This window comes from Myxine glutinosa, chromosome 7 (genome assembly GCF_964187855.1).
Source record: "Myxine glutinosa chromosome 7, kmMyxGlut1.1, whole genome shotgun sequence".
NCBI classification, from domain to species: Eukaryota; Metazoa; Chordata; class Myxini; order Myxiniformes; family Myxinidae; genus Myxine; species Myxine glutinosa.
This window is the reverse complement of record NC_136267.1, coordinates 96,027,047-96,054,040: the sequence shown is the minus strand read 5'-3', so window position 1 is coordinate 96,054,040 and position 26,994 is coordinate 96,027,047. Positions and strand designations below refer to the sequence as shown.

At 52.2% G+C, this 26,994-nt stretch overlaps 2 protein-coding genes across 8 annotated transcripts in view; one reads left to right on the top strand and one right to left on the bottom strand.

Moving 5' to 3' along the window:
- The window catches only part of YAE1 (YAE1 maturation factor of ABCE1), a 38,543-nt gene extending 30,165 nt beyond the window's left edge, over window positions 1–8,378 (bottom strand). For both annotated transcript variants that reach the window (XR_010985267.2, XM_068122763.2), the window contains exon 1: window positions 8,108–8,378. Coding sequence is in view for 1 of the 2 variants with exons in the window: in XM_068122763.2 (XP_067978864.2) it covers window positions 8,108–8,188 (81 nt within the window). In the remaining variant the exon portion in view is untranslated. The remainder of the gene's footprint in view (window positions 1–8,107) is intronic.
- A 247-nt stretch (window positions 8,379–8,625) lies between these two features.
- The window catches only part of LOC137431438 (leucine-zipper-like transcriptional regulator 1), a 36,521-nt gene continuing 18,152 nt past the window's right edge, over window positions 8,626–26,994 (top strand). Inside the window, exons 1-6 of one of the 6 annotated variants that reach the window (XR_013624118.1) lie at window positions 8,626–9,023; window positions 17,928–18,007; window positions 20,559–22,100; window positions 23,996–24,044; window positions 24,867–24,981; window positions 25,166–25,185. Coding sequence is in view for 5 of the 6 variants with exons in the window: in XM_068122757.2 (XP_067978858.2) it covers window positions 8,793–9,023; window positions 17,928–18,007; window positions 22,025–22,100; window positions 23,996–24,142; window positions 24,867–24,981; window positions 25,166–25,343 (827 nt within the window). In the remaining variant the exon portion in view is untranslated. Of the gene's footprint in view, window positions 9,024–17,927; window positions 18,008–20,558; window positions 22,101–23,995; window positions 24,143–24,866; window positions 24,982–25,165; window positions 25,344–26,994 lie in introns of those variants that run through there. The other 5 variants (XM_068122757.2, XM_078782024.1, XM_068122759.2 and 2 more) reach the window with 5 other exon arrangements.

The window sequence follows — 26,994 nt, the reverse complement described above, 5'->3', positions numbered from 1 at the left end:
AGGACCGGTCACCGTAGGTTTACAAGCCACTCTTCCTGTAGAGGGAGTATCTGTGGTTATCGGGAATGATTTGGCTGGTGGTCGAGTTTATGGTAACCCGATGGTTGTTAAAAAGCCCAGTAGGGAAAATAACACCACACTAGTTAGGGATGGCGACAAATTTAGCAAGGTATTTGTAGGTGGCCTGAACTTCAAAACAAAGGAAGATGTTCTGGAGTCTGCCTTCAGCAAATATGGACCACTCTTGGAAGTGCTGCTGATAAAAGACAAGGAGACACAAAAGTCAAGAGGGTTTGGCTTTGTCACGTTTGAAAACTCAAAGGATGCCAGAGTGGCAGAAAAGGATCTGAATAGCAAGGAGTTGGAAGGTCGGACCATAACAGTAGGGAAGGCATTTCCTAGGTGTCGAGGGGGCTACAGAGGAGGACCACGGAGTAGTAGTGGTGGTGGCCGCAATCGATATTATTATGGAGGCTTCCAGAGTTATGGCAGCTCCCGAAGGAAGGATTATCAGAGCAGTGGCCGAGAAGGAGACCGCTATTCATGTGACTACAGTGACAAGTGGTCCAACCGGGATTGTAAGGAAAGTTAGAAAGAGTTGAAGCACTGAATGCTGCGGAGCAGCCGAGCCAAGATTCCTACACGGATCAACCGTGAACGCCATGTTCCTAAAGGCGTCCATGTAGTGAACTTTCCTACACGGATTAACCGTGAACTCCACGTTCCTAAAGGCGTCCATGTAGTGAACTTTCCTACACGGACTAACCGTGAACTCCACGTTCCTAAAGGCGTCCAGGTAGTGAATATGTCCAGGCCTCACCACCCAACCACCATGGAACCTGGCTTTCAGCTCGGCCTCCCGGGAAAAGTGCTGTTGATTTGCTTGACTTTGGGTTTTTGATTACTACCCCTTAACCTTCATTCAAAAGAAACGAAAAATAAAATCAGAAGGTGATGAGATGGAGTTTGGCTTTGCAGGAGTCCAACTGGGAAATTGAACATGTAAAGGGCAGGGACAATGTCGTGGCTGACGCTTTGTCCAGAGTCAATTAACTTTGGAAATCTCTGTGGGTTGTTCGAAGTTTGTTGCTTTATTTTTGGGATATATTGATTATTGTGGTTCACGAGAATTGATGATTTGGGTTGCGAGTTTACTGTGTTTGTTTACAGAGTTTACCTACAAAGAAAGTTTTCGCGGTGTTCAAACTTTCTTTCTTGAGGGGGGGAAGTGTTACGGATTCGGCCCTTCCGTGGTGGTGGTTTTCATCCACTTGTAACATTGCTGGTTATGTATTATTATTCTTATCGGGGTTGGAAGGAAACGGCAATTATTGTTGTTATTATGATTATTGTTGGTTCTAAGTATTATGGTTATGGTTGTTTAAAGGAAATGGTTATTGTGATTAAAAGGTTAAAAGCGCTCATGGTAAAAATGAAACAGGAAATCGGATTGTGCACCGGAAGACGTCGAGCGAGGAAGAAGAGGCGTGAGGGAAGTGAAAAGACGCGTTTGTAGAAGCTCCGTACCTAGCGTGGTCGAGCGTACATCGCGAGTGAACTTTGAGTCCTTGAAAGGAATATCGTGCGGTTGGTGTTATCGCTGGAGTAGTGAAAAAGCCTGCGAAGTCAGGTACAGGCGTGAGGTTCCGGACAATCCTCGCCTAGAGGCTTTGGCGCGAGTAAGAGCCGTCCGCCATTTTGGACCTCGCGCATCGTTTGCTGAAAAAGGTTGCCACGTCAGCTGGTCTACCTCTCCGGTGGGCTGCCGGGGATGGGTGTGCACTAAAGCGGCGTCTGAAGATTACCCTGGGTTCTTTGACTGAATGGCGGATGTGCACGCCTGGATCGCTTATTTGGGATTCCCTTTCCACGGCCAGTTTGGTGTTGGATTAGACAACGTGACGGTCCATGCCTTGCCTACACCTCCGTACTCGCCTCCTCGCATCTTCGCCTCATCTCCGTTGCGTTATAGAGACATTGAGGGGTTGGGTTCCATTCACTGGGATCGCTGATCACTGCTGAGCTGCTGCTGAGCTGGGACTGGGATCAGTGAGTTTGTGTTACTTAATAAGATTGTACTGTGGCGGACACGAAAGCCCACTGGCGTGGTGACATCATTCCGCGCACCAAGTGGGCGGCGGCCACGCCCCAGAGAGAGGCGTGGCCTCAAGATATACACGGGGCGCGCAGCCCGGAGCAGCTCAGTGCTGCAGTTTGAGTACTTTCAATAAAGACTCTTTTATGAACCGCGTTGTCCGCTTGCTCCTTGCGTAAGCATTAGCGCGCAGCATCGCGCTTCATATGGTGACCTCGACGTTGGATCTGCCGTAGCGATCCTTCCGAACACGACGCCATTGCAATGGCAAACAACAACGCAATGTCGATTAAACTTCCCGAATTTTGGGAGGCCCAGGCCGAAGTCTGGTTCGTCCAAGCCGAAGCCCAATTTCAGCTTCGGCGCCTCACCGGCGACGACACGCGCTACTGCCACGTCGTCGCCTCCCTCGGGCCCGGCACGGCCGCTCGAGTTGTGTCCGTCCTTCGCCACCCACTGGACGGCCACAAGTACGAGGCACTCAAGCGGCTACTCCTAGCCACGTTCGGCCTCACGGACGACGCACGGGCCGACCGCCTCCTGGATCTCCCCGAGCTCGGCGACACGCGCCCGTCGGTCCAAATGGACCATATGCTGTCACTGTTGGGCGACGAAGCCCCCGGTTCTCTATTCCGGGCGCTTTTCCGTCGCCAACTTCCAGCGCAGGTTCGCCTCGCGTTGGCCGGGACCGTGCTAACGGAACCCCGAGCATTGGCAGCCGAGGCGGACAGGTACTTCGCGGCTTCGGATACGCGGGCGAGAGTCGGTGCGGCCGTCACGGACCTCGAGGCTGATGCTGCTGATGATGCTGATCCACAGCATCAGCTTACACAGCATACGCAGCATGCTGATAGCCACCTCGTGACCGCCGCCACGCCCCGCCCACCGCCGCGGCGAAAACCGCCACCGTGGGGAAAACCGCCAACTCCACCGGCCTGGCGGAGCCAGCCGCACTCCTCCAGCTCCACCACCTGGTGCTGGTTCCACGCCAAGTTCGCCACGAGGCTCGGCAGTGTCATCCGCCATGCTCCTTCAACAGGTCGGGAAACGCCCGGGCCGGCGCTCAATAGTGGCGATGAGCGCCGGCCGTTCGAGCAGCCTGCTGTTCATAACGGACACCTTATCCGGGCGCCGTTACCTGTGCGACACGGGAGCGCAGGTGAGTGTCGTTCCCGCCGGTACGTCAGACAAGCACGCCGCGGGCGGGGGCCCCGCGCTGCTTGCCGCGAACGAGACGCCCATCCGTACGTACGGAAAACGCTGCCTCTCTCTGCGGTTCGGAGGGCAGGTTTTCCGATGGACGTTCGTCACCGCCGACGTGCCCATGGCACTGCTTGGCGGGGACTTCCTGTGCGCTAATGGGCTCCTGGTCGACGTAAAGCGCAGACGTCTTGTCCAGGCCGAGACGTTCAGCTCGCTCGCTTGTGCGCTGCCCAGCTCGTCGAGCAGCTCAACGAGCGGCTCACCGAGCGGCTTGCCAAACGGTTCGGTTCCGGCCACGTTGATCTGTACGCTTCCGGCAGCGGACGAATTCACCCGCCTCCTCGCTGGCTTCCCGGCCCTCACGCGGCCCACCTTCTCGGCGGGGGCCGTCAAGCACGGGGTGGCCCATCACATCCCCACCGTCGGGCCACCGGTCTACGCCTGGGCACGCCGCCTCGAGCCGACGAAGCTGGCGGTGGCAAAAGCGGTGTTCGCTACCCTGGAGCGACTCGGCATCGTTCGGCGCTCGGAAAGTGCTTGGGCGTCGCCACTGCACATCGTGCCGAAGCCCGGCGGGGGATGGCGACCGTGCGGGGACTATCGCCGTCTCAATGACGCCACCACTCCCGACCGCTACCCCGTCCCCCACATTCAGGACTTTTCCGCCCGTTTGGCGGGCATGTCCTTCTTCTCGAAGGTGGACCTCATACGTGGCTACCATCAGGTCCCCGTCAGGCCGGAGGACGTCCCGAAGACGGCGGTCATCACGCCGTTCGGACTCTTCGAGTTCCTGCGGATGCCCTTCGGTCTGAAGAATGCGGCTCAGGCGTTCCAGCGACTGATGGACAGCGTCCTGCGCGACTTGGATTTTGTCTACGTCTACCTGGACGATATCCTGGTCGCCAGCGCGTCCCGCGAAGAGCACCTACGCCACCTCCGCACGCTCTTTGAACGCCTGGGCCAGCATGGCCTGATTGTGAACCCCGCAAAGTGCCGGTTCGGCGTCGCCGTAATCGATTTTCTGGGGCACCGTGTCACCAGGCACGGAGCCGTCCCCCTGCCGGCCAAGGTGGAGGCGGTGAAGGGGTTTCCGCGCCCCCGCACGATCAGAGGGCTGCAGGAGTTCCTGGGCATGGTGAACTTTTACCATCGGTTCCAGCCCCGTATCGCCCAGCTCCTGCGCCCCCTGCACGAAGCTCTCCGAGGTAAGCCGGGCAAAGGCGACGTTACCTGGACCGAGCAGATGGACACGGCGTTCACGGGCGCGAAGCTCGCCTTGGCTAATGCCACCATGCTTGCGTACCCGGCGCCCGATGCACCGATCGCCCTCACCACCGACGCCTCGGACTACGCAGTGGGTGCGGTGCACGAGCAATGGGTGCGTGGAGCTTGGCAACCGCTGGCGTTCTTTAGCCGGCAGCTTCGCCCGCCCGAACGCCGTTACAGTACCTTCGACCGCGAGTTGCTCGGGCTTCACTTGGCGGTCAGGCACTTCCGCCATCTGCTCGAGGGCCGTGCGTTCACGGCCTTCGTCGACCACAAGCCGCTGATCTTCGCGATGGGCAAGGTCACCGAGCCGTGGTCGGCCCGGCAGCAGCGTCACCTCTCGGCCGTGTCCGAGTACACGACGGACATCCGGCACATCGCGGGAAAGGACAACCCGGTGGCGGATTGCCTTTCCCGGGCCGTCGCCCACGCAGTCCACCTCGGCATCGACTATGCCCGGATGGCAGCGGACCAGGCCGCTGACCCCGACATCCAGGCCTTGCGGACCGCCGTCACGGGCCTCCGCGTCACCGAGGTGCCGTTCGACGGCGCGGGCGCGGCCCTCTTGTGCGACGTCTCCCTCGGGCAGCCTCGCCCCATCGTGCCCGCGGGCTGGCAGCGCCAGGTGTTTGACGCCATCCACGGCCTGTCCCACCCGGGCGCGAGGGCCTCCCAAAGGTTGATCGCCGACAAGTTCGTCTGGCATGCCTCCGGAAGGCCGTCCGCGGCTGGGCCAGGACGTGCCTCGCGTGCCAGCGCGCCAAGGTGCACCGGCACACCCAGGCCCCGTTGGCCCCGTTCATGGTGCCGGAACGTCGGTTTGACCACGTCCACGTGGACCTGGTGGGACCTCTGCCTCCCTCACGGGGTTTCACCCACGTCCTCACCATGGTGGACCGCACCACCCGGTGGCCGGAGGCCGTGCCCTTGGCGTCGACGACGGCGGCGGACGTCGCGCAGGCTTTCATCGCCACCTGGGTCGCCCGGTTCGGCGCCCCCTCAGACATCTCGTCCGACCGCGGCCCCCAGTTCACCTCGGAGCTCTGGGGGGCGGTCGCGCAGGGGCTCGGGGTCCGGCTGCACCGAACCACGGCCTACCACCCCCAGGCTAACGGCCTGTGTGAGCGATTTCACCGCTCATTGAAGGCCGCGCTCCGGGCCACCCTCCGCGACGGCGGCTGGGTCGACAGGCTGCCCTGGGTCCTGCTGGGCCTCCGGACGGCGCCCAAGGAGGACCTGCGCGCATCCGCGGCGGAGTTGGTCTTCGGGCAACTGCTGCGGGTGCCGGGCGAGTTCCTCCCCGACTCCACGGCACCATGGTCCGCGGCACAGCAGCGCTCCGCTCTGCAAGAGACCGCCCAGAGGTTCGCCCCGGTGCCAACGGCATGCCACGGGCACCCACCGATGCACGTCGCCCCGGAGCTTCGCACGGCGGAGTACGTCTTCGTCCGCCACGATGCCCACCGGACACCACTGCGGCCCCCGTACGACGGGCCTTTCCGCATGCTGGAGACCGGGGCGAAGCACTTCACCCTGGACATCGGCGGTACTCCTGACCGCGTTTCTGTAGACCGCCTCAAGCTAGCTCACCTCGACGTGGACCATCCACCGCCAGTGGCCCGACCCCCGCGTCGGGGCCGCCCCCCTGCGGGCGGACCCCCGGCACCGCCCAGCCCCGCCGCCCCCCGGTCCTGCACCCATCCCAGGGGCAGCCAGAGGCATCCCACCTGGCATCCCTGCACCCCGGACGCCGCCGATCGCCAGGGGGCGCTTCGGCCGGGTCATCCGTTTGCCCCGCAAACTGGCCCTCCAGGTGCGCGGGAATTCTGGGGGGGCGCGTGTGGCGGACACGAAAGCCCACTGGCGTGGTGACATCATTCCGCGCACCAAGTGGGCGGCGGCCACGCCCAAGAGAGAGGCGTGGCCTCAAGATATACATGGGGCGCGCAGCCCGGAGCAGCTCAGTGCTGCAGTTTGAGTACTTTCAATAAAGACTCTTTTATGAACCGCGTTGTCCGCTTGCTCCTTGCGTAAGCATTTGCGTGCGCAGCATCGCGCTTCAGTACCATCTTAAGAGATTGATTGTATGGCTGATTGCTATCATTGTTGTATGGTTTCCTGTGTGCTTTTTAATATATTATTTGTTCGTTGACAACCATTGGTGTGGTTTCCTTATTGATTTGATCGTTTCATTTGGTGGTGTCATGGATGGTTTCATTAGTGATTGCTTTTGACACTGAATAACTATTCTTTCTGCCGTGATTCCTCTCGGGGTTCGGTGGTATACCGAGACCAGCAGGTCGGGGAGGAACACGTAACAATACGTTTTATACCTCTCCCACCTCCCCCTCCCACATTTCCCCCGATGTCCCTGCTCTCAAATGTTGTGTTTGTGTCCTTCCCCCTCTCTCCCCATCTTGTCTACCGCTCCCCTTATTTTTTGTGTTTTATGTGTCGGTTTGACTTTTTGTGTGATTGTTAGCTCTTTCACGAGCCTCGATCTTGTTTACAGGAAAAAAAACAAAAACAACTTAAACTTGCTGAATCCTAACCCATTCCTGCACTCGCTGCACCCTAAACCAATTCCGGCACTCGCGGCACCCTAACCCATGCATGCACTAGCTGCACCCTAACCCATGCATGCACTACCTGCACCCTAGCACATGCATGCACTAGCTGCACACTAACCCATGCATGCACTAGCTACACCCTAACCCATGCATGCACTAGCTGCACCCTAACCCATGCATGCACTAGCTGCACCCTAACCCATGCATGCACTAGCTGCACCCTAACCCATGCATGCACTAGCTGCACCCTAACCCATGCATGCACTAGCTGCACCCTAACCCATGCATGCACTAGCTGCACACTAACCCATGCATGCACTAGCTACACACTAACCCATGCATGCACTAGCTGCACCCTAACCCATGCATGCACTAGCTGCACCCTAACCCATGCATGCACTAGCTGCACCCTAACCCATGCATGCACTAGCTGCACCCTAACCCATGCATGCACTAGCTGCACCCTAACCCATGCATGCACTAGCTACACCCTAACCCATGCATGCACTAGCTGCACCCTAACCCATGCATGCACTAGCTGCACCCTAACCCATGCATGCACTAGCTGCACCCTAACCCATGCATGCACTAGCTGCACCCTAACCCATGCATGCACGAGCTGCACCCTAACCCATGCATGCACGAGCTGCACCCTAAACCATGCATGCACTAGCTGCACGCTAACCCATGCATGCACTAGTTGCACCCTCGCATTACGTATTCAAAATGTGAACAAATGGAGAGAGGACGCCGAAGACGCCTCCATTGCCTGGGGGTCATTTCATCCCAAGCCCGTCGTGCATGCACCCACCGATCGCAATGGTCGGTCCGACCAAACCAAACGTTCAAGCTGCACTGCAGCGCCTCCTCCCGACCGGCCCGCTTTATAACACTAACACATAATCGTACTAAAAATGGTTAAGCACTAGCAGCCGCCCTCGCTTGGGGAGGACGCCATTTACAGGGAGATTACCTCAACACGCCTGCCCATGATTCTCCGCCATTCGACGCGCTCCAGGCCGAACTCGTCCGCGGCTTCGTCGAAAGGACACATGATGAGATACAGAGTGGATCGCACAATCCAAACTGGAGACCATGGGAGGAGCGGGGGGGAGGTGGAGGTGTGTGTGGTGAACGCTCAACGTGGTGGTGTTATTGAGGCTGAAACGATGTACTGTACAGTAATACACTGTTTAAATTGGGGTAATTAAGTGTTTGTCGGTTCGGGTTCCTCCTCTCCAGTTCACCTCATTATGATTATTGTAATTATGTGCCAATTATACTGTCGTATTTTCTATTAAATATAAATAGATCAAATTAATTTAAATCATATAGGCATACACCACTTGCGGGACGCCGACGTTTACACCGCTTCTTTGCACATCGCAAGCAAGCACGTTATCGAAATGCATTAGGGAGAGAAACAAGTCGAAATAATGAAAGGGTGTATGTCAACATGGTGCGGTAATAGCAGAGGAAGCAAAGCGAGAGGAGAATGGTAAAGGGATTGATCGGATATACAGTTTGGCTATGATGAGGGACGAGATGAAGGAACATTTTGACGGGAAGCTAAAATGGGCGGGAAGCTAAAATGGGCGGGAACCTAAAATGGGCGGGATATGGAAAGGGAGAGTTGAGATGGAAGATCGCTGATTCCTATGATCCAAGTCAGCGAAGGGCAAAACGCCCGAAAGACAGGTTTGCGATGGAGTCGGGGACCTTCGGGTGGCATCGTCTGTCTCTCGGAGAGCCGTGCTCGGCCGTTCGTGCGGATGCCTCCCCTGTGCAGCGTTCGAGACATGCGTGCTGCGTACTGTGCGACGAGCTGTTCATCCACGGAGGGAGCGCTGGCTCGCGGACCCTATCGGACCTCTGGCGGTACAGAGCAGGTTCGTTCGGCATCGAAAGCAAAAAGTTACACGGGCTCGCGCGTCACGAGATCATGTTAAACGATCAACAAGACAGCCGGCTTAAAGATTAGACGTGGGGAAAATGATTACTGTTAAGGACTGGAGCGGTCTTCCCCGGACGGTTGTGTTCTGTTGAAGTTTTCAAATGGGCTCTGGACAAGGTTTGGTGGAATGGTGGGGTACTAGCACCAACCACCAATTTACCACCAAGTACCACATCCATAGTGCAGACCGGAAGATCTGCAGGACTACCGTTACTTCCGTTGATATGTTGGGATGCAGTTTGGGGCTGTTGGTTGCATCATTCTGCCGCCGATGCAGTGCCCCCTGTTACCAGTTTGTCAGCTGGTATACTCATTTTGCCGACCTCAGAAGGATGACAGGCTGAATCAACCCACCTGGTGTTGATTCAACGGCGCAATAGGGGATGATGATGATGATGAAACGAACCCTGAAAATGATCCAAGGCAGTGGTGACGCGAGACCCCTGGGGGAAATGCCCCTTTAGTTACTCCAGAAAAGATGTCACCAACTTCACCTACAAATATTGTACCCGAACTGTGATCACCATAAATTGATAGACGTTATAAATGTAATCGGACAATAAGCTGGATCAAACTTTTACTTTTCCTGACTTTCAGAACAGTGGGTCCTCCCAAACTCGTCAATTCAGCAAAACTGTATTTTCACAATTTCAGCTGCAAAAAAACAAGCTCCCTTCGATGGTGCCCCCTCCGCCTGGCAGTAATCCACAGCCAGAGGGGGAAATGAACACAGAATGTTGCACTTCACAAACATATTGTATGTCTATCTGCGAGTCTCTTTGAGGATGTAAAATGAAGTGACCCTACCAGACCTCTGGCGGTGATCCAGGCAGAGTTCGAGGCTCATGGAAAAATTACAAGAGGTTTGAAAGAGGTTATTTACTGCACTCAGGTTGGTTATCAACATTCTGGTATGCGCAGGTGTGTCGTCGGGTACATACATGCACGTGACACGCGTTTACCTGCTTTACCCGTTTTTCCTGGGTATTACAGTGGCATATGGGTGTGACAATGCAATTATATTCGTACATACAGTGGAACAACAGAGGAACTTCATGATTAATTTAATCCCTCATTTTTATGACTAGTACACCTGCACACTATGGGAGTGGCAGGAAGGGTCATTCCTCTTTGGGGTATATCGATTACAGTCAATCTATGGTCGGGTCTCAAGAACATTGGGTGTGTTCATTTACCAAGTTTCTTGTGGAGAGATCGCCACGTGGTTTAAGCATTCGAGCAAGCGCTCCATTCAAAACCGTTAAGGAACGGCTGACTTGGAAAGTGAGCACACACACACACACACATACACACATACACACACATACATACATACATATATATATATATATATATATATATATATATATATATATATATATATATATATATATATACACACATCTTCCTCCCTTTCAGTTTCGTGTTAAACAGCAGGAGCGAGTTTCAAAAGGCCACCATGAAAAACCACGTTAGCACCAGGAAGGGCCATTTTATTTGCCAAACACTTGTGGGGTATAAAGAGCACAGTAGATCTTTGCTTAGTTCTGTAAGTAAAACTTACCTCACGGATGTTGGGATTCCTCCAAATTTATTCGTATCGTGTTATAAACCGCATTAGCGACTGTTTAAAAAGCTAATCATACGTGTTTGTGGTTTATAATATGTTTACTTCTGGTAGAGGCTGTTGGGCTTTTGCCCCCACAGAAACGCCATGATAAGCTATTTACAAATGTTGACTCGATGCTTCTTCAAGGAGGAAAAACCCCTTGGGGAGGTGGGACATTAATGGTATTAATATTGTTTTGTAATATTAATATTATGCTATTATCGTTAGTTTTGTTATTCGAAGCGGCCTTGGAAAAACGCCACGATAAAGCTAATTTAACATGTATGTACACCTCAACATGCAACCCCATTAAGGGCAATGGCGGGGAAAACCCGCTCGGGGGAGAAAACCCCCTTGGGGAGCAGGCAAATGAATGTGCTACAACCTTCATTATATAACCCTCAGTCCTGTCATGTTTGGTTGAGATTGGATAAGTAATGACGAAATGTATTAGGGTCAAAAATTCATCAGACAGACAGACACCAAATGGCGTATTTTATTTTGATGATGATGTCTATCGCCTGCCCTGTATAACGCTTTAGGAACACTTTAGAATAAAGTGTGACGGACACGGAAGGAGGTCACAAAATTATACATAGTAACACTTGACGCAATAGAAAAATATATAATAGCACATGGAATGAGCACACAAACAACCACAGTTACAACCACAGCAACAGCAACTATTGGGAACACCTCTTCGCATTGGTTGTACCCCCTCCCCCCCAATGCAAGTTGGGGCCAAATATTCACCATTCTCTCACTGCTTCCTGGATTCATCGGGGCAGCGTGGTCACGGTCAGTAGCCTACCAATTGGTCCTCATGGACTGGCCCTTCCACTATCGTCCATGTCTCCTCTCTAACTCAGTCGTGGCCCTGACTTCGTGAAAGTGGAGGTACACCATCCTGGATGTGGGGGATCTCTGGGTCGCTCCATGGAGATCGATCGGCCGTCTCTGTGCCCCGGACCTGTTTGAGAGAACTGTCCGGGGCTAAGCAGCAACAAAAACCACAGCAGCAGCATCAACAACTACGTGTTAATAAAATATCCTTTTTTTCGTGTGTTTCACTTCATTTTACTTCCTTAATGAGACTTACAGATAAACATACAATGTGTTTGTGAAGTACAACATGCTGACTTTTGATTAAATACATCAGCGATGCAATGGGTAGGCACGTATAGTTATGCACAAAACGGACAGATATGGTCAGGCCACTTGAGGATAGCTACAGGGGCCAAGGTCATGTCCTATGTCCCTACTCCCAACAGGCAGCCCTATATGATACACATTTCAGAGATAAAATTGGGTGTTAAAAAAAAAAAAAAGGGTTTAAAAAAAACTTTGAGATATCATGCTATTACATATATATATATATTGTTCACCAAGTTTCATCCCAATTCAACCATAACCTTTTGAGATATCCTGCTCACAAGCAGACAAACAGGGAGTGAAAACATAACCTCCATCCACCTTCGGTGGTGAAGGTAACTGCACCACTTCTTGTAAACCACTGTGGCGGACACATTGTCAGTGGGCAATAATTCCGCGCACCAGTGGGTGGCGCGAGCGTCCGGGCGTGGAAGCGCAGCTCGGGCCATGCCCGGAGCGAAGGCGTCACGAGGCGCAGGGTGGAACTGAGAACATGCCCCGCCTTTCGGCCGACCGGCCACGCCCGGGGGCAAGGCGTGGCCTCGGGACATATATGCGGGCTCGATAGTCGAGCCCGCCCAGTGCTTACGTGTGAGCTGTTAATAAAGCATTTCAGTTTGCACAATGCGTTGTGGCCTACCTTCTTGGCAAACGAATCGTGTGTGCCCAGCACCACACTGGTGACCCCGACTGGTTCAGCTGTAGCTGACCCCTGAACGCGCCATGGCTATCAACGCTGTCGCCGTCAAACTCCCGGAGTTCTGGGAAGCGCAAGCCGACGTTTGGTTTGTGCAGGCCGAAGCTCAATTCCAGCTCCGGGGCATCACGGCGGACGAGACCATGTACTACCACGTGGTCGCCGCCCTCGGGCCCGGCACTGCCGCCCGCGTCGTGTCCATCCTTCGGCGCCCGCCAGGCGACCACAAGTACGCGGTGCTCAAACGTCTCCTCCTCGCCACGTTCGGGCTCACGGAGGTCGAACGTGCCGACCGCCTCCTGGACCTTCCCGCCCTCGGCGACACACGACCGTCCGTTCGGATGGATTTTATGCTGTCGCTTCTTGGAGACCAGCGCCCGGATTTCCTGTTCCGAGTGCTTTTCCTCCGCTAGCTACCTGTGCAGGTGCGGCTCGTGCTGGCCGGTTCGAAATTAACGGAACCCCGCGCCCTGGCCGGAGAGGCCGACAAATTTTTCGCGGCCTGCGACAGGCGGTCGGTGTACGGTGCTGCCGTAGTGGATCCCGGTGCAGAGGCTACAGCGCCCCCTGCTTCCCTCGTGGCCGCTGCTACGCCCCGCCCACTGCCGCCACCACCACCGCCGCCGGCACGGCCGACGCGGCTGCCACCACCGCAAACCTGGTGCTACTATCATGCCAGGTTCGGCCGCAAGGCTAGAAAGTGCCGCCCGCGGTGTTCTTTCGATGGGTCGGGAAACGACCGGGCCGGCGCTCACTTGCGGCCATGAGCGTCGGCCATTCCGGCAGCCTCCTGTTCATCACAGACACCTCGTCTGGTCTTCGTTTTTTGTGCGACACGGGAGCGCAGGAAAGCATCCTCCCTGCCTCCGCGTCCGACAAGCAAGCCGCGGGCCGGGGCCCCGCTTTGCTCGCCGCCAACGGAACATCCATCCGCACATTCGGGAAGCGTTGCCTCTCACTGCGGTTCAGAGGGCAGCGCTTCCAATTGTCTTTCGTCACCGCCAGCGTGCCAATGGCCCTGCTTGGTGCGGACTTCCTTTGTGCGCATGGGCTGTTGGTGGACGTTAAGCGTCGACATCTCGTCCAGGCCGAAACCTTCAGCTTGCTCACTTGTTCGCTGAGCGGCTCGTTGAGCAGCTCGCTGAGCGGCTCACCGAGCGGCTTGCCAAGCGGCTTGCTGAGCGGTTCCGTCCCGGCGAGGTTAGTCTGTACGCTTCCGGCAGCGGACGAGTTTACCCGCCTCCTCGCCAGTTTCCCGGCACTCACGCGGCCCACCTTTTCAGCGGTGGCCGTCAAACACGGGGTGGAGCACCATATCCCCACCGTCGGACCACCGGTCTACGCCCGGGTGCGCCGCCTCGACCCCACGAAGCTCGCCGTGGCGAAAGCGGAGTTCGCCACGCTGGAGCGGCTGGGCATCGTACGGCGCTCCAACAGCGCATGGGCCTCTCCTCTGCACATTGTGCCCAAGCCCGGCGACGGATGGCGGCCGTGCGGTGACTACCGCCGGCTCAACGACGCCACCACCCCCAACCGCTACCCGGTCCCGCATATTCAGGACTTTTCTGCCCGGTTGGCAAACACGACCGTTTTCTCCAAGGTGGACCTCATCCGGGGCTACCACCAGGTCCCCGTGCAACCGGACGATGTACCAAAGACGGCCGTCATCAACCCTTTCGGCCTCTTTGAGTTCCTGCGGATGCCTTTTGGGTTGAAAAAATGCGGCCCAGGCGTTCCAGCGGCTCATGGACAGCATCTTGCGCGACTTACCTTTCATCTACATCTACCTGGACGACATCCTAGTCGCGAGCGCGTCCCGGGAGGAGCACCTGCTCCACCTCTGCACGCTCTTCGAACGCCTGGGCCAGCATGGCCTGATAATCAACCCCGCGAAGTGCCGATTCGGCGTCACCGCCATCGACTTCTTGGGGGCACCGCATCACCAGGCACGGGGCCATCCCTTTACCGGCCAAGGTGGAGGCGGTCAAGAGTTTCCCGTGCCCCCGCACGATCAAGGGGCTCCAGGAATTCCTGGGCATGGTGAATTTTTATCACCGCTTCGTGCCCCGCGTCGCCCAGCTCCTGCGCCCCCTGCACGAGGCCCTCCGGGGGAAGCCGGGCAAAGGTGACATCGCCTGGACGGAGCCGATGGCCGCGGCGTTTGCGGGCGCAAAGCTGGCCTTGGCCAACGCCACCATGGTGGCGCACCCGGCGCCCGATGCACCAATCGCCCTCACCACCGACGCGTCGGACTACTCGGTGGGCGCGGTGCACGAGCAGTGGGTGAGTGGTGCTTGGCAGCCGCTGGCGTTTTTTAGCAGGCAGCTTCGCCCGCACGAACGCCGCTACAGCACCTTCGACCGCGAGCTGCTCGGGCTCCACCTGGCGGTCCGACACTTCCGCCATCTGCTCGAGGGCCGCCCGTTCACGGCTTTCGTCGATCACAAGCCCCTTGTTTTCGCGATGGCCAAGGTCGCCGAGCCATGGTCGGCCCGGCAGCAACGTCACCTCTCTGCCGTGTCCGAGTACACGACGGACATCCGTCACGTCGCGGGTAAGGACAACCCGGTGGCGGATTGCCTTTCCCGGTCCGTCGCACACGCGGTCCACCTCGGGATCGACTATGCCCGGATGGCGGAGGACCAGACCGCGGACCCTGACGTCCAGGCCTTGCGGACTGCCGTCACGGGCCTCCGAGGTGCCGTTCGACGTCGCGGGCACTGCCCTCTTGTGCGACGTCTCCCTCGGCCAGCCTCACCCCATCGTGCCCGCTGGTTGGCAGCGCCCGGTTTTGGACGCCATCCACGGCCTGTCCCACCCGGGCACGAAGGCCTCCCAGAAGCTCGTCGCGGCGAAGTTCGTCTGGCATGGCCTCAGGAAGAACGTCCGCGACTGGGCCAGGATGTGCCTCGCGTGCCAGCGCGCAAAGGTCCACCGCCACACCCAAGCCCATTTGGCCCCGTTTACGGTGCCCGAGCGTCGGTTCGACCATGTCCACGTCGACTTGGTGGGACCTCTGCCCCCCTCGCGGGGTTTCACCCACCTCCTCACCATGGTGGTCCGCACCACCCGGTGGCCGGAGGCCGTGCCATTGGCGGCGACAGCTGCGGATGACGTCGCGCAAGCCTTCATCGCCACGTGGGTTGCCCGGTTCGGTGCCCCCTCGGACATCTCGTCCTACCGCGGCCCCCAGTTCACCCCGGAGCTTTGTGGAGCGGTGGCGCAAGGGCTCGGCGTCAAGCTGCACCGCACCACGGCCTACCACCCCCAGGCCAACGGCCTGTGCGAGCGCTTTCATCGCTCAATGAAGGCCACGCTCCGGGCCAGCCTCCACGACGGCAGCTGGGCCGACAGGCTCCCCTGGGTCCTGCTGGGCCTCAGGAAGGCGCCCAAGGACGACCTGCGCGTGGCCTCGGTGGAGCTGGTCTTCGGACAACCACTGCGGGTACCGGGCGAATTTATCCCCGACTCCACGGCTCCTTGGTCCACGGCGCAACAGCGCTCCACCCTGCAGGAGACCGCCAGGAGGTTCGCCCCGGTGCCGACGGCACACCACGGTTGCCCGTCCTCCCACGTCGCCCCGGAGCTTCGCACGGCGGAGTACGTTTTTGTCCGGCACGACGCCCACCGGGCACCGCTGCGGCCCCCGTACGACGGGCCCTTCCGCGTGCTGGAGACCGGGGACAAACATTTCACCGTGGATATCGGCGGTACTCCAGATCGTATCTCCGTGGACCGCCTCAAGCCGGCCCACCTCGATCTGGACCACCGCCCCGCAAGCAGCTCTGCCTCCGCGTCGAGGCCGCCCCCCGGCGGTCAGACCCCCGGCACCCCCCAGCCCCGCTACCCCCCAGCCCTGCACGCATCGCCAGAGGGCATTTCGGCCGGGTCATCCGGCTTCCTCGCAAGCTCACCCTTCAGGTGTGCGGGAATTCTGGGGGGGCGCGTCTGGCGGACACATTGTCAGTGGGCATTAATTCCGCGCACCAGTGGGTGGCGCGAGTACCCGGGCGTGGAAGCGCAGCTCGGGCCACGCCCGGAGCGAAGGCGTCACGAGGCGCAGGGTGGAACTGAGGACATGCCCCGCCTTTCGGCCGACCGGCCACGCCCGGGGGCAAGGCGTGGCGTCGGGACATATATGCGGGCTCGATAGTCGAGCCCGCCCAGTGCTTACGTGCGAGCTGTTAATAAAGCATTTCAGTTTGTACAACACGTTGTGGCCTACCTTCTTGGCAAACGAATCGTGTATGCACAGCACCACACCACCATTGTTTTTCTCTGTGGCTTTCTGTCTGTCTGTCTTTGTTCCTTATGCAGTGCCACATATTTTAAGTTACAAACTCCAAACTCAGGGCTCAAATGTTGTGTTTGTGTCCTTCCCCCTCTCTCCCCATCTTGTCTACCGCTCCCCTTATTTTGTGTTTTATGTGTCGGTTTGACTTTTTGTGTGATTAATGTTAGCTCTTTCATGAGCCTCGATCTTGCATACAAAAAAAAACAAAAAAATACAACTTTGTGTGGGGGTAACACAGGCTGTGTGGCCGCGGCCTCTCGTGGGGGTGTGGGAGGGCTGTGGGGGTGGGACGTAAATTCGCTATGTAAATGTGTACCGTGTAGCGCCACCTGGTGGGGGTGACAGAGGGTATTACAATTTTCCTTTTTACCTGGGCAATGCTGAGGTTAAAGCACTCTTCGCACGGGTAAATTTGTCTTCCCATCTCCTCCTCCCCCTCAAAACAGAGGGGCCTGTCAAAGACCCCTCTTCAAGGGATATATATATATATATATATATCTCACCTAACCTACCCCACGCCTGCCCCCTTCCACTCCCCTTTTCCCCTATCTCTCAATTTTTACCCTATCTCTCAATGGTGAAGTATCACTTAAAAACAGTTCGTCATTGTCACAACAACGCAACCTGTCCACCAAGCTTCATCTGAATCTGTCCATAACGTTTTGAGATATCCTGCTCACCGACAGACAGACAGACAAACAGAGCTGAAAACACAGAGTGCCAGAGGTAACAAAAACAGATGAGTAGACACTTTTGAAATAATTATATATAGTATGTTATGCTTCCTTACGAAATGAGATATTGTACCCTGTTTGTTCCGATCTGAGTACTTGGCTCATAATGTTGGAATCCCAAGTTCAAATCCCTTGCAATGCACATAGAAGTACACCGATATATTTTGTAATATATTTTGACATGTCCAACTCCTTCCTGTGTTGGGAGGTCCAAGCTCTGTCACAATGATTACACCTTTTCATAAATAGTGCGTTTTCTTTGTATATGGTCATGCCGTGCTGTACAGTATGTATAACTTCGACATAACTCAGCTGATTTCATTAAGAAGCATTTATCTCCTGATTATTTGCAGCGACGAATGAATGGGAACGGCTGGAAGGTTGTGGCACCCCTTCACCAACGCTACAGGACCACACCATGGTCGCTTCACAGGTATCACACCACGGAGATCGCAGACAAATTCAAGAAGTACAATTTAAAATAAGAGGTAACTCAAGGTGTGCGTTAGGTACATTTAGGGTTGTGTAAGTTCCTCAAACAAAGTTCGTACTAACACCCTCTAATCTCAATCTCTTGACACTTCTTAACCAACCAATTGAGGATTCCCTTATACACTGCTTGTTCAACTTGTTTTAAAATTCCGTAACGTTTTAAAGTAATAACCTTTATTACCTGTGATGAAATTGCAGGGGTATCAATATGTATACTGTCCTTCGAATGGGCATTAAACTGAACGTCCTGTCTGTTAGCTCTGGTTGCTGGAGGTTAATGATCCCAAGGTGTCTTTTTTAAACTCAACTGGACTACTGTCCAGTTGAGTTCATCACATACTGAACTCTCCGGCGTCTGTCGTCTGTCGTCGTCGTCTGTCATCCGTTAACTTTCCGACGTTAACACTCCAGCGTCCCCAAATATCAACCGATTCTGATCAAACTTGACATGCAGCATCCTTAGCCCAAGGATCACGTTAGTATTACATTTCAGCCCGATCCGTTGAAAAATGGCGGACTTAGGCGACCATTTTGTTTTTGGTCATGAAAACGACGTTAACACTCCAGCGTCCACAAATATTAACCGATTCTGATCAAACTTGGCATGCAGCATCCTTAGCCCAAGGACCAGGCTGCTATTACATTTCAGCCCGAACCGTTTAAAAATGGCGGACTTAGGCGACAATTTTGTTTTTGGTCATGAAAACGACGTTAACACTCCAGTGTTCACAAATATCAACCGATTCTGATCAAACTTGACATGCAGCATCCTTAGCCCAAGGAACAGGTTGGTATTACATTTCAGCCCGATCCGTTTAAAAATGGCAGACTTAGGCGACAATTTTGTTTTTGGTCATGAAAACGACGTTAACACTCCAGTGTTCACAAATATCAACCGATTCTGATCAAACTTGACATGCAGCATCCTTAGCCCAAGGACCAGGTTGGTATTACATTTCAGCCCGATCCGTTTAAAAATGGCAGACTTAGGCGACAATTTTGTTTTTGGTCATGAAAACGACGTTAACACTCCAGCGTCCACAAATATCAACCGATTCTGATCAAACTTGACATGCAGCATCCTTACCCCAAGGACCAGGTTGGTATTACATTTCAGCCCGATCCGTGAAAAAATGGCAGACTTAGGCGACCATTTTGTTTTTGGTCATGAAAACGACGTTAACACTAGCGTCCACAAATATTAACAGATTTTGATCAAACTTAGAATGTTTAACCCTTACCACACAAGGTAGGTTGCTATTGCATTCCAACCCGATCCGTCACAAAATGGCCGCCAGTCAGTTCAGTTGAGTTCTGCTTCCCTGGAAGCTCTAGTTTAAATATTATTTTATTTTACATTTATGTGTCCGCGAGTTATTGACAGCACCCTGAAAAAAGGACAAATTCCTGCCTGGAATACACGTAGCAAGTGGTCTGGGTCTTCTTGGAGGTTCATTGAAACCAAGTTCCAATGCTTGCTATCTCAGAGTATGCTTGCTTTCGTATACACGAAGTGTACCTGTCCATCACTTATCTGACAGGTTTAATCAAAGGTCAGCATATGCTGCACTTCACAATCATATTGCATGTCTACCTGTGAATGTCAATCAGGATGTAAAATGAAGTAAACGCACGAAAAAAGGATCTTTCATGATCACGTAGTTGTTGATGCTGCTTGTTCAGGGTGCCGGTGAGAACTCGCCGACTATTAATGAAAGACACCGTACGATCTTTAACTTCCACAAACGAATGCTAGCTAACCTCCATCTCGACGTCCTTCTGATGGATGGTGCACTCATTGATGCCACATTCTGCATGTGAAACACCAGGATGGCAGTTTATAGCTGGGCCCACATTCGTACCCAGGCTAGACAGCTCAACAGCGAGTGTGCATATACCTTCAGGCCATCCTGTCATCCCACATGATGATAAGCTGATGCTTTAAACAGTTGAAGGGACGAGCGTGGCCGGACAAATGCTGGAAGGCACTTCCACAGAGTGCAGATGATGGGGACAAATGTTTGGATTTGGAATTTCCAAACATTTGATGTTTGGAATTTGACATTCTCCCACCCCCCACCCCCTTCCCATGCCTCCTCCCCCCCAAGCCCTCTCCCTCCCACAGATCTCCCGATGTCCCTGCTCTCAAATGTTGTGCTTGTGTGCACCCCCCTCTCTCTCCATCTTGTCTCCCACTCCCTTTATTATGTTTTATGTGTCTGGTTTTTTTTTTTTTTGTGATTAATGTCAGCTCTAACACGAGCCTCGATCTTGTATACAAAAAAAAAGAAAAAAAGGAGAGCTGTCTGTCTGAATACAGGGGGCTGCAAAAGTAGGTATACAGTAAGGATTATACCAGTATTACCAGTATTATAATAGTGGTGCTAGGATTCATTTAATACTAGAATTCATTTACTTCATTAAAATCATTATTACCATTTTAAATATTTTTATTTTCGTAATTTTTTCTATAATACATCTATTATTTGCAGGTGAAGTGGAAATTTAACGATGGCTGGTAATTCAACGGACGAGGAGCGCAAATGGATTTTGAAACAGTACTGGAAGACAGAGAATAGTGAACGTGTGCGAGAGCAGTGGCGAGAAACATTTGCATCGCCTCCACCAACGAGGCTCACGATTTACCGGATACGTGACAAATTTGAGAGGACGAGGTCTATCCACAACTCGCCGAAGAGTGGTCGACCAGTCACCGTGACAACGCCAGAGAATGCAATGCAAGCCGCCTTGGCATTTACCCAGAGCCCTCAGAAATCGAAAAACAGGGCGTCATCTGAATTGGGTATTGAACGCAGATCGTTGGGTCGTTTGATGCACCGTGCAGGACTGAAAATGTACGCGCCACGATTGATACATGGTTTATTAGAGGATGACTCGGATCGGCGTTTACAATTTTGCGAAGCCATCCTGAACGAGGAACGAGAGGGTGACAGCATTCTGCGCAAAACCGTGTGGTCCGATGAAGCAAACTTTAAGCTATCGGGTGCCGTTAATCGGCACAATTGTGTGTACTACGCAACTGAAAACCCTAAAGTCACGATTGAGCAACAGCTCAATCAACCTGGGGTGACAGTGTGGGCTGGCCTGTCCTGCAAAGGTGTCGTTGGACCTATCATTCTGCACAGGACTGTCGATCAACACGTGTATCTGAACATGCTGACGGATACAATCATACCACAGGTACGCGAACAACAGCAGCAGGACGCCTTCTACTTTCAGCAGGATGGGGCGCCACCGCACTTCGCACTCACTGTGCGTGCGCTACTTGACAAAGAATTTCCCAACAGGTGGATTGGACGTCGGGGAGCCGCTGACTGGCCACCACGTTCGCCGGACCTCACCCCTATGGACTTCTTTTTCTGGGGATGTGTAAAAGACAGGGTTTTCGCACGCAAGCCACGTTCTGTTGATGCCATGATTCAGTTCATACGGGAGGCTTGCCAGGAAATTGATGCTGATAAAGACCTTTGTGCCAGAGTGTGCGTGGGTGTCCACACTCGACTAGTGGAGTGTGTGAATGCCGGGGGCAAACAGTTTGAACATTTGAGGGATTAATATGTTTATTATTGATATGTTTATTATTGATATGTTATTATTGATATGCTTGTTTAATCAATAAAATACGTTTTGTGCGCATGTTTTGTTTTTCATTACTGTATACCTACTTTTGCAGCCCCCTGTATCTGTATACAATCAAGCAGTGAGGTGTATGGTGTTTAATAGTGGGGTTATAATTGGACAGATGATTGCAAGAGGTGACGATGTTGCAGGATTGGAAGAATCAGGTGGTTGGATTTGTTAGGAAAACAAATTGACTCAGACACCTGCCAATGGTGGGTGAAGAGTAAACCGAGTCTTGACATTCCCTTTGGACATTTCCCATCTGAAATCACAGACGAATCACAATTTTTTTTTTTTTTACTTCTTTGTTTGACAGAACATCCTGGTGGTCTTTGGTGGATTCCCAGGTGAACCTTGGAACAAAATTGCTCCCCATTGGGAATATTCCATCGGTGAGCGTTGACGTTTTATGGACCCCATGCACCCATCTCGGAATCTAAGCATAATATTGTTTTATGGACCCACTGTGTATGTTTAGCATAAGCGTGAAGTGGAGTTAAGCTATTGGTTCACTTTGTCTGTCTGTCAGCTTATGATCGAGGAACAACTTAATTCCAATTGAATGTTATATTTTGAATGCAAATCGGAACATGAATGGGAAAACAAACCTGCAGTGCATCAGTATTTTGGCTTCGAATTTGCTCTGATTGCGAATGCACAGAGAGGAATGAGATGATCTTTAGTCGATCTGTCTGACAGTCAAACAAAATGGAAAATCATTCCAACTCGGAAACTTACTGTTTTTAATAACGTCATGAAGGACACACAACAGGCATGAATAACTAACGTGAAGTGTTAAATAAAGCGGTGTAAAAGATGCTGCAGCAATGGCTGCAAACGAACAAATACAACCTTTAAAATCGTTATTGTATTTCAATTGAATTATACACTTGGACAATGTGGAACACAAATCGGCTTCTTGGCATTTTCAAAACGCTTCTGTTTAGCAGTACTTGGTCAACTTATTACAGCATTTTACGTCATCACCACCAAACAAATGTTCCATCCGAGACCACGCCCATGTCATTGTTTCTAAAGACTGCTTGGGTAAGGTGTTCTATGAACTCTCTAGTTTAATTTTTATGTAGGATTATGCATTGATATTTGCATGGAAACTGTTTACTTCCCTCCCGAATGTTGTGTCTAAAACCGCTTCTCCATTACATCCCCTTTTAATGTTCTTTCCTATGTAACCTGTCATATATGCTCTTATATTGTGGAGATGTGGCCTTGCAACCTCGCAAAGACATGAGTTTTGGCGCAAAGGGCGCCACGGGCATTTCCCCCAAAGATTTGAGAGGCACAGGGGAGGGGTTCCATTGGATTAACGGCCGAACCGCCAATCGGTGTGGGGAGGACAGGATGGGGCCATCGTGCCAGTCAAGCTCAGGCCGGTTCAGCTATTGGCCGAATAGGGTCAGAAGGAGCTCCTGAGGTCCTAACCTGCTGCTGCCGAGTCACCTGTTCAATTACCTCCATTTAATACGCACTGCATCTCATGTGTTGGGGCCGGGTCAGGTCGGTCATGCAACCCACGTGGAATATCCACATTCTATATCGAGGAAACTTTTCTATCCAGGTCACCTCTCCATCTCCTGACATTATCTGTCTGACCGAATCCTCACACAGGATGTCCTTGACTCAACTGGCTACTTCCCTTCTTTTTTTTTTTTTCGTATACAAGATCGAGGCTCGTGTACGAGCTAACATTCATGACAAAAAAAAAACCGGACACACAAAACATACAATAAAGGGAGCGGGAGACAAGATGGGGAGAGAGGGGGAAGCACACAAGTACAACCACAGTGAACAGGGACATCGGGAGATCTGTGGGAGGGAGAGGGCTTGGGGGGAGGAGGCATGGGAAGGGGGGGGGGGGGTGTGGGAGGGGTATAAAACATATGGACACTGCTAGAACTTCCAGGAAAGAAAGAAGTCGGTATTTAAAAAAAAAAAAGAAGTTATATGCCTATCTTTCATACTGGTGGTGGTGTTGCTGTAAATATTTATAACTATTCCCCACAACCACTCCCCTACCACACAATCCCATGGAGTATTTTTGGCTTTGTCTCTCTTGTAACAACCTCTTGTTTCTGTGCAAAAATAATAAACATTTAATTATGCACACCATTGCTCATGTGCAGGTTGTGCAAAATATTCCCCCTCGTATTTTATCCTAGTTGTTGCCTGCTTATTTCATGCGAGTATGGTGTTTTGATTTTGACGAGTGCAAACCAGGCCGAAGTGAGATTTCCTCTCCTGTCCTGTTGTTTTTGCCATTTCCTAGAGGAGCACCAATGGAAGAGGCGATTGCAAAGTGACAGCAAGATGGAGAGGCAGGTACTGGTTGGAGATTTGCCTCCACATTAGGAAGACTAGAACGGCACTCAGTAGAGGGCACATACCTCCACCTTGTTGGCCATATCACTCGATGGTGAATAAATAATTCTCATATCCGAATCCATATACAGATCTTCACCAAAATCGAATCGATTCTTCCTTGTCGCACACCCAACCTGTCCAACAACTTTCGTCCAAATCCATCCATAACGTTTTGAGATATCTTGCTATGTATCATTTTTGGCCCTATCTCCCAATGGTGAAGAATCACTTAAAAATTAAATAATTCTCATATACGAATCCATATTCAGATCTTCACCAAAATCGAATCTATCTGTCCTTGTCAGACACCCAACCGATCCACCAAGTTCCGTCCAAATCCGTTCACAACTTTTTGAGAAATCCTGCTATGTATAGTTTTGGCCCTCTCTCCCAATGGTGAAGAATTACTTCAAAATTCTAGTAGCCGAATCCGGATCTTCACCAAAAGCTCATCATTTCGTCCTTGTGACATGCGCTACATCTCTGCCAAATTTCCTCCGAATCCGTGCTCAACCTTTTGAGATATTTTGTTCACAAACAGACAGACAGACAGGGGTGAAAACATAACCCCCATCCACCTTTGGTGGTGGAGGTAATAACAGTAATTGGGCTGCAGATATTTGTTCACTCGAACCTCGAGCATTGGTTTCATCTTTCATCTGATCATCCACATAAATATTGAATTGCCTCATTTCTACAGCAGGGTAAGGTGTTCTATTTTAACGAAACTCAGCAGGGTAAATTGTACTTACAAGTTATGGTAATGTTTTGTACAGGTTCCCAGTAACCGCCGTGGACACAGCGCTGTGTTGTTCAATCATGTAATGCATGTGTATGGTGGCTACATGGACCTCGGTGGCCCCTCTGATGAATTCTGGATGCTGGACCTCGGTACATCTTTTATATTTACAAACAAGGCTGTTTGGCCACCATATGTTTCAGATTTTTGTAACATTTGCAATTCTTGATTCTATAGTTTTTCATTCTTCCAGGTCAATTCCAGATCTTTTGAAAACCAGACAGTTTGTGAGGAAAAACAATAAGTTCTTGCATCAATGTTCCTTTTTCCTGACAGAAAGTGGCGAGTGGTGTTTGCAGAGAAGTGCTGCTGGCCCCGGACCCAGGTACGAACATGCGGTTGCTCTTTGGCAATCTTGTATGTTCCTGCACGGTGGGCTCCAGGGAATGCGCGCTAGCGCTGACCTGTGGGCCTGTGATTTGGAGCTGAAGCTGTGGACACGTTTAACCACTCGGTAAGTTTCCCTTTGGTTAGAAGGCATGTATTGAGTCTGCAAAAAAGTGGTGGAATTTTTGATGACCTCAACTCCCCCATACAATTTGCAAGAAATCAAATGGGAATGCGAAATAGGCCAACCCTATATTAAAACATGTCAGATAAAATGTTTCACACTTTAAACTTTTTTTTCGTAATACGGTCTTGGTCAGGGATGGTGCCCTCATTGTAGTTTACTTAAACTAGCACCGGTACCCACCCTACGGGTGGGGCTTCAATTGGGAGGCCCAAATGAAAAGGCAAAATATCAGAAATTGAAGGCTTTTTTATTTTAAACGATTCATATAAACATCCGTTAAATCATATCACATGCAAATCATCAAAATCTAAACGGTACATGGCGCCAATTTAAAAAAAAAGATTGAATTCTGCAAAACGGAAGCGGCCGCCACACGTCTTTCTCAGTCGCACGTTTATGTGTGAAGAGTGCGCGCCGAATCTGTAACACGTAAGTGGCCGCTACACCTGTTTCTCAGTCGCCTTGCACACGCTGCCATGTTACTTCGGAGCCGCACGTTTATATAGGAAGAGTTCGTCAGGAGTCTATCTATTCTCTCCTGGTACGTAGAATAAACAGTATTTGTAGAATTTCAACAAAAGCCACATCACTGTTCATATCGGTAAATATTATTCCATCGTGTTTGGAAAAACTGGAAAATTGGAAAACTTGGAAAAACAATATAGCCTATTTTACTCCGGGGGTCCTAGGATTACCCACCCAAAATATCGTTGCGATCGGTTCAGCCGTTTTTGCGGTACCTTTGAACAGACAGATAGACGGACATTTGGTGAATTATTTCCTTAAATATACCATGTGGTGGCTGTGCGACTTGATCAACCATTCGGAACTCACTAACATAAACCTGTTGTACAGTAACAGTGTACTGGAGACCATACCTATTGCTGTCTTGTTTCAAACCTGCATCAAATTAAATTCACCACTTGTCAAATACAACCCCCTTCACTGTAAATGTACCAGGAACCGCATAACAGTTTTGGGAACCTGGACTGGACAAGTTTCTGGTAACCCTCGACTCTGATTCGGCAACTGGACCGGACGGCATCAGCTCACGTGCCCTAAAAACCTGCTCTGCTGCTTTTGCGTTTCCTCTCTCTGCCCTTTTCACGCTATCATTTACCCTCGGTCATCTTCCATCTGCTTGGAAATCAGCCAACATCACATTACATAAAATGTGCAAAAACTGATCCCTCCACCTACAGACGAATTGGCTTACTTGCAATCATCCGCAAGGTCATGGAATCCATCATCACAGTTGACATAAAAATCATTCCTTTTCTTCAACAGCCTCATCTCAGATCATCAATTCAGATTCAGATTAGGTTACTCTACCGTGTGCATGATCCTTCTACTCTCCCAACAATGGATGGAGGCTCTCAATATCAGACATTATATCAGGGCCATCTCTCTGGGCATATCTCGAGCTCTTGTTACAGTCTTGCATCCCACCTTGCTCTCCAAGCTGTCTGCCTATGGGATCCAAGACCAACTCCACTCTTGCATGACTGACTTTCTCCACTCACGTAGCCAACGTGTGGCTCTCAACGGAATCCTTTCTTCTCTTCTCCAAGGCTGGAGTGCCCCAAGGCAG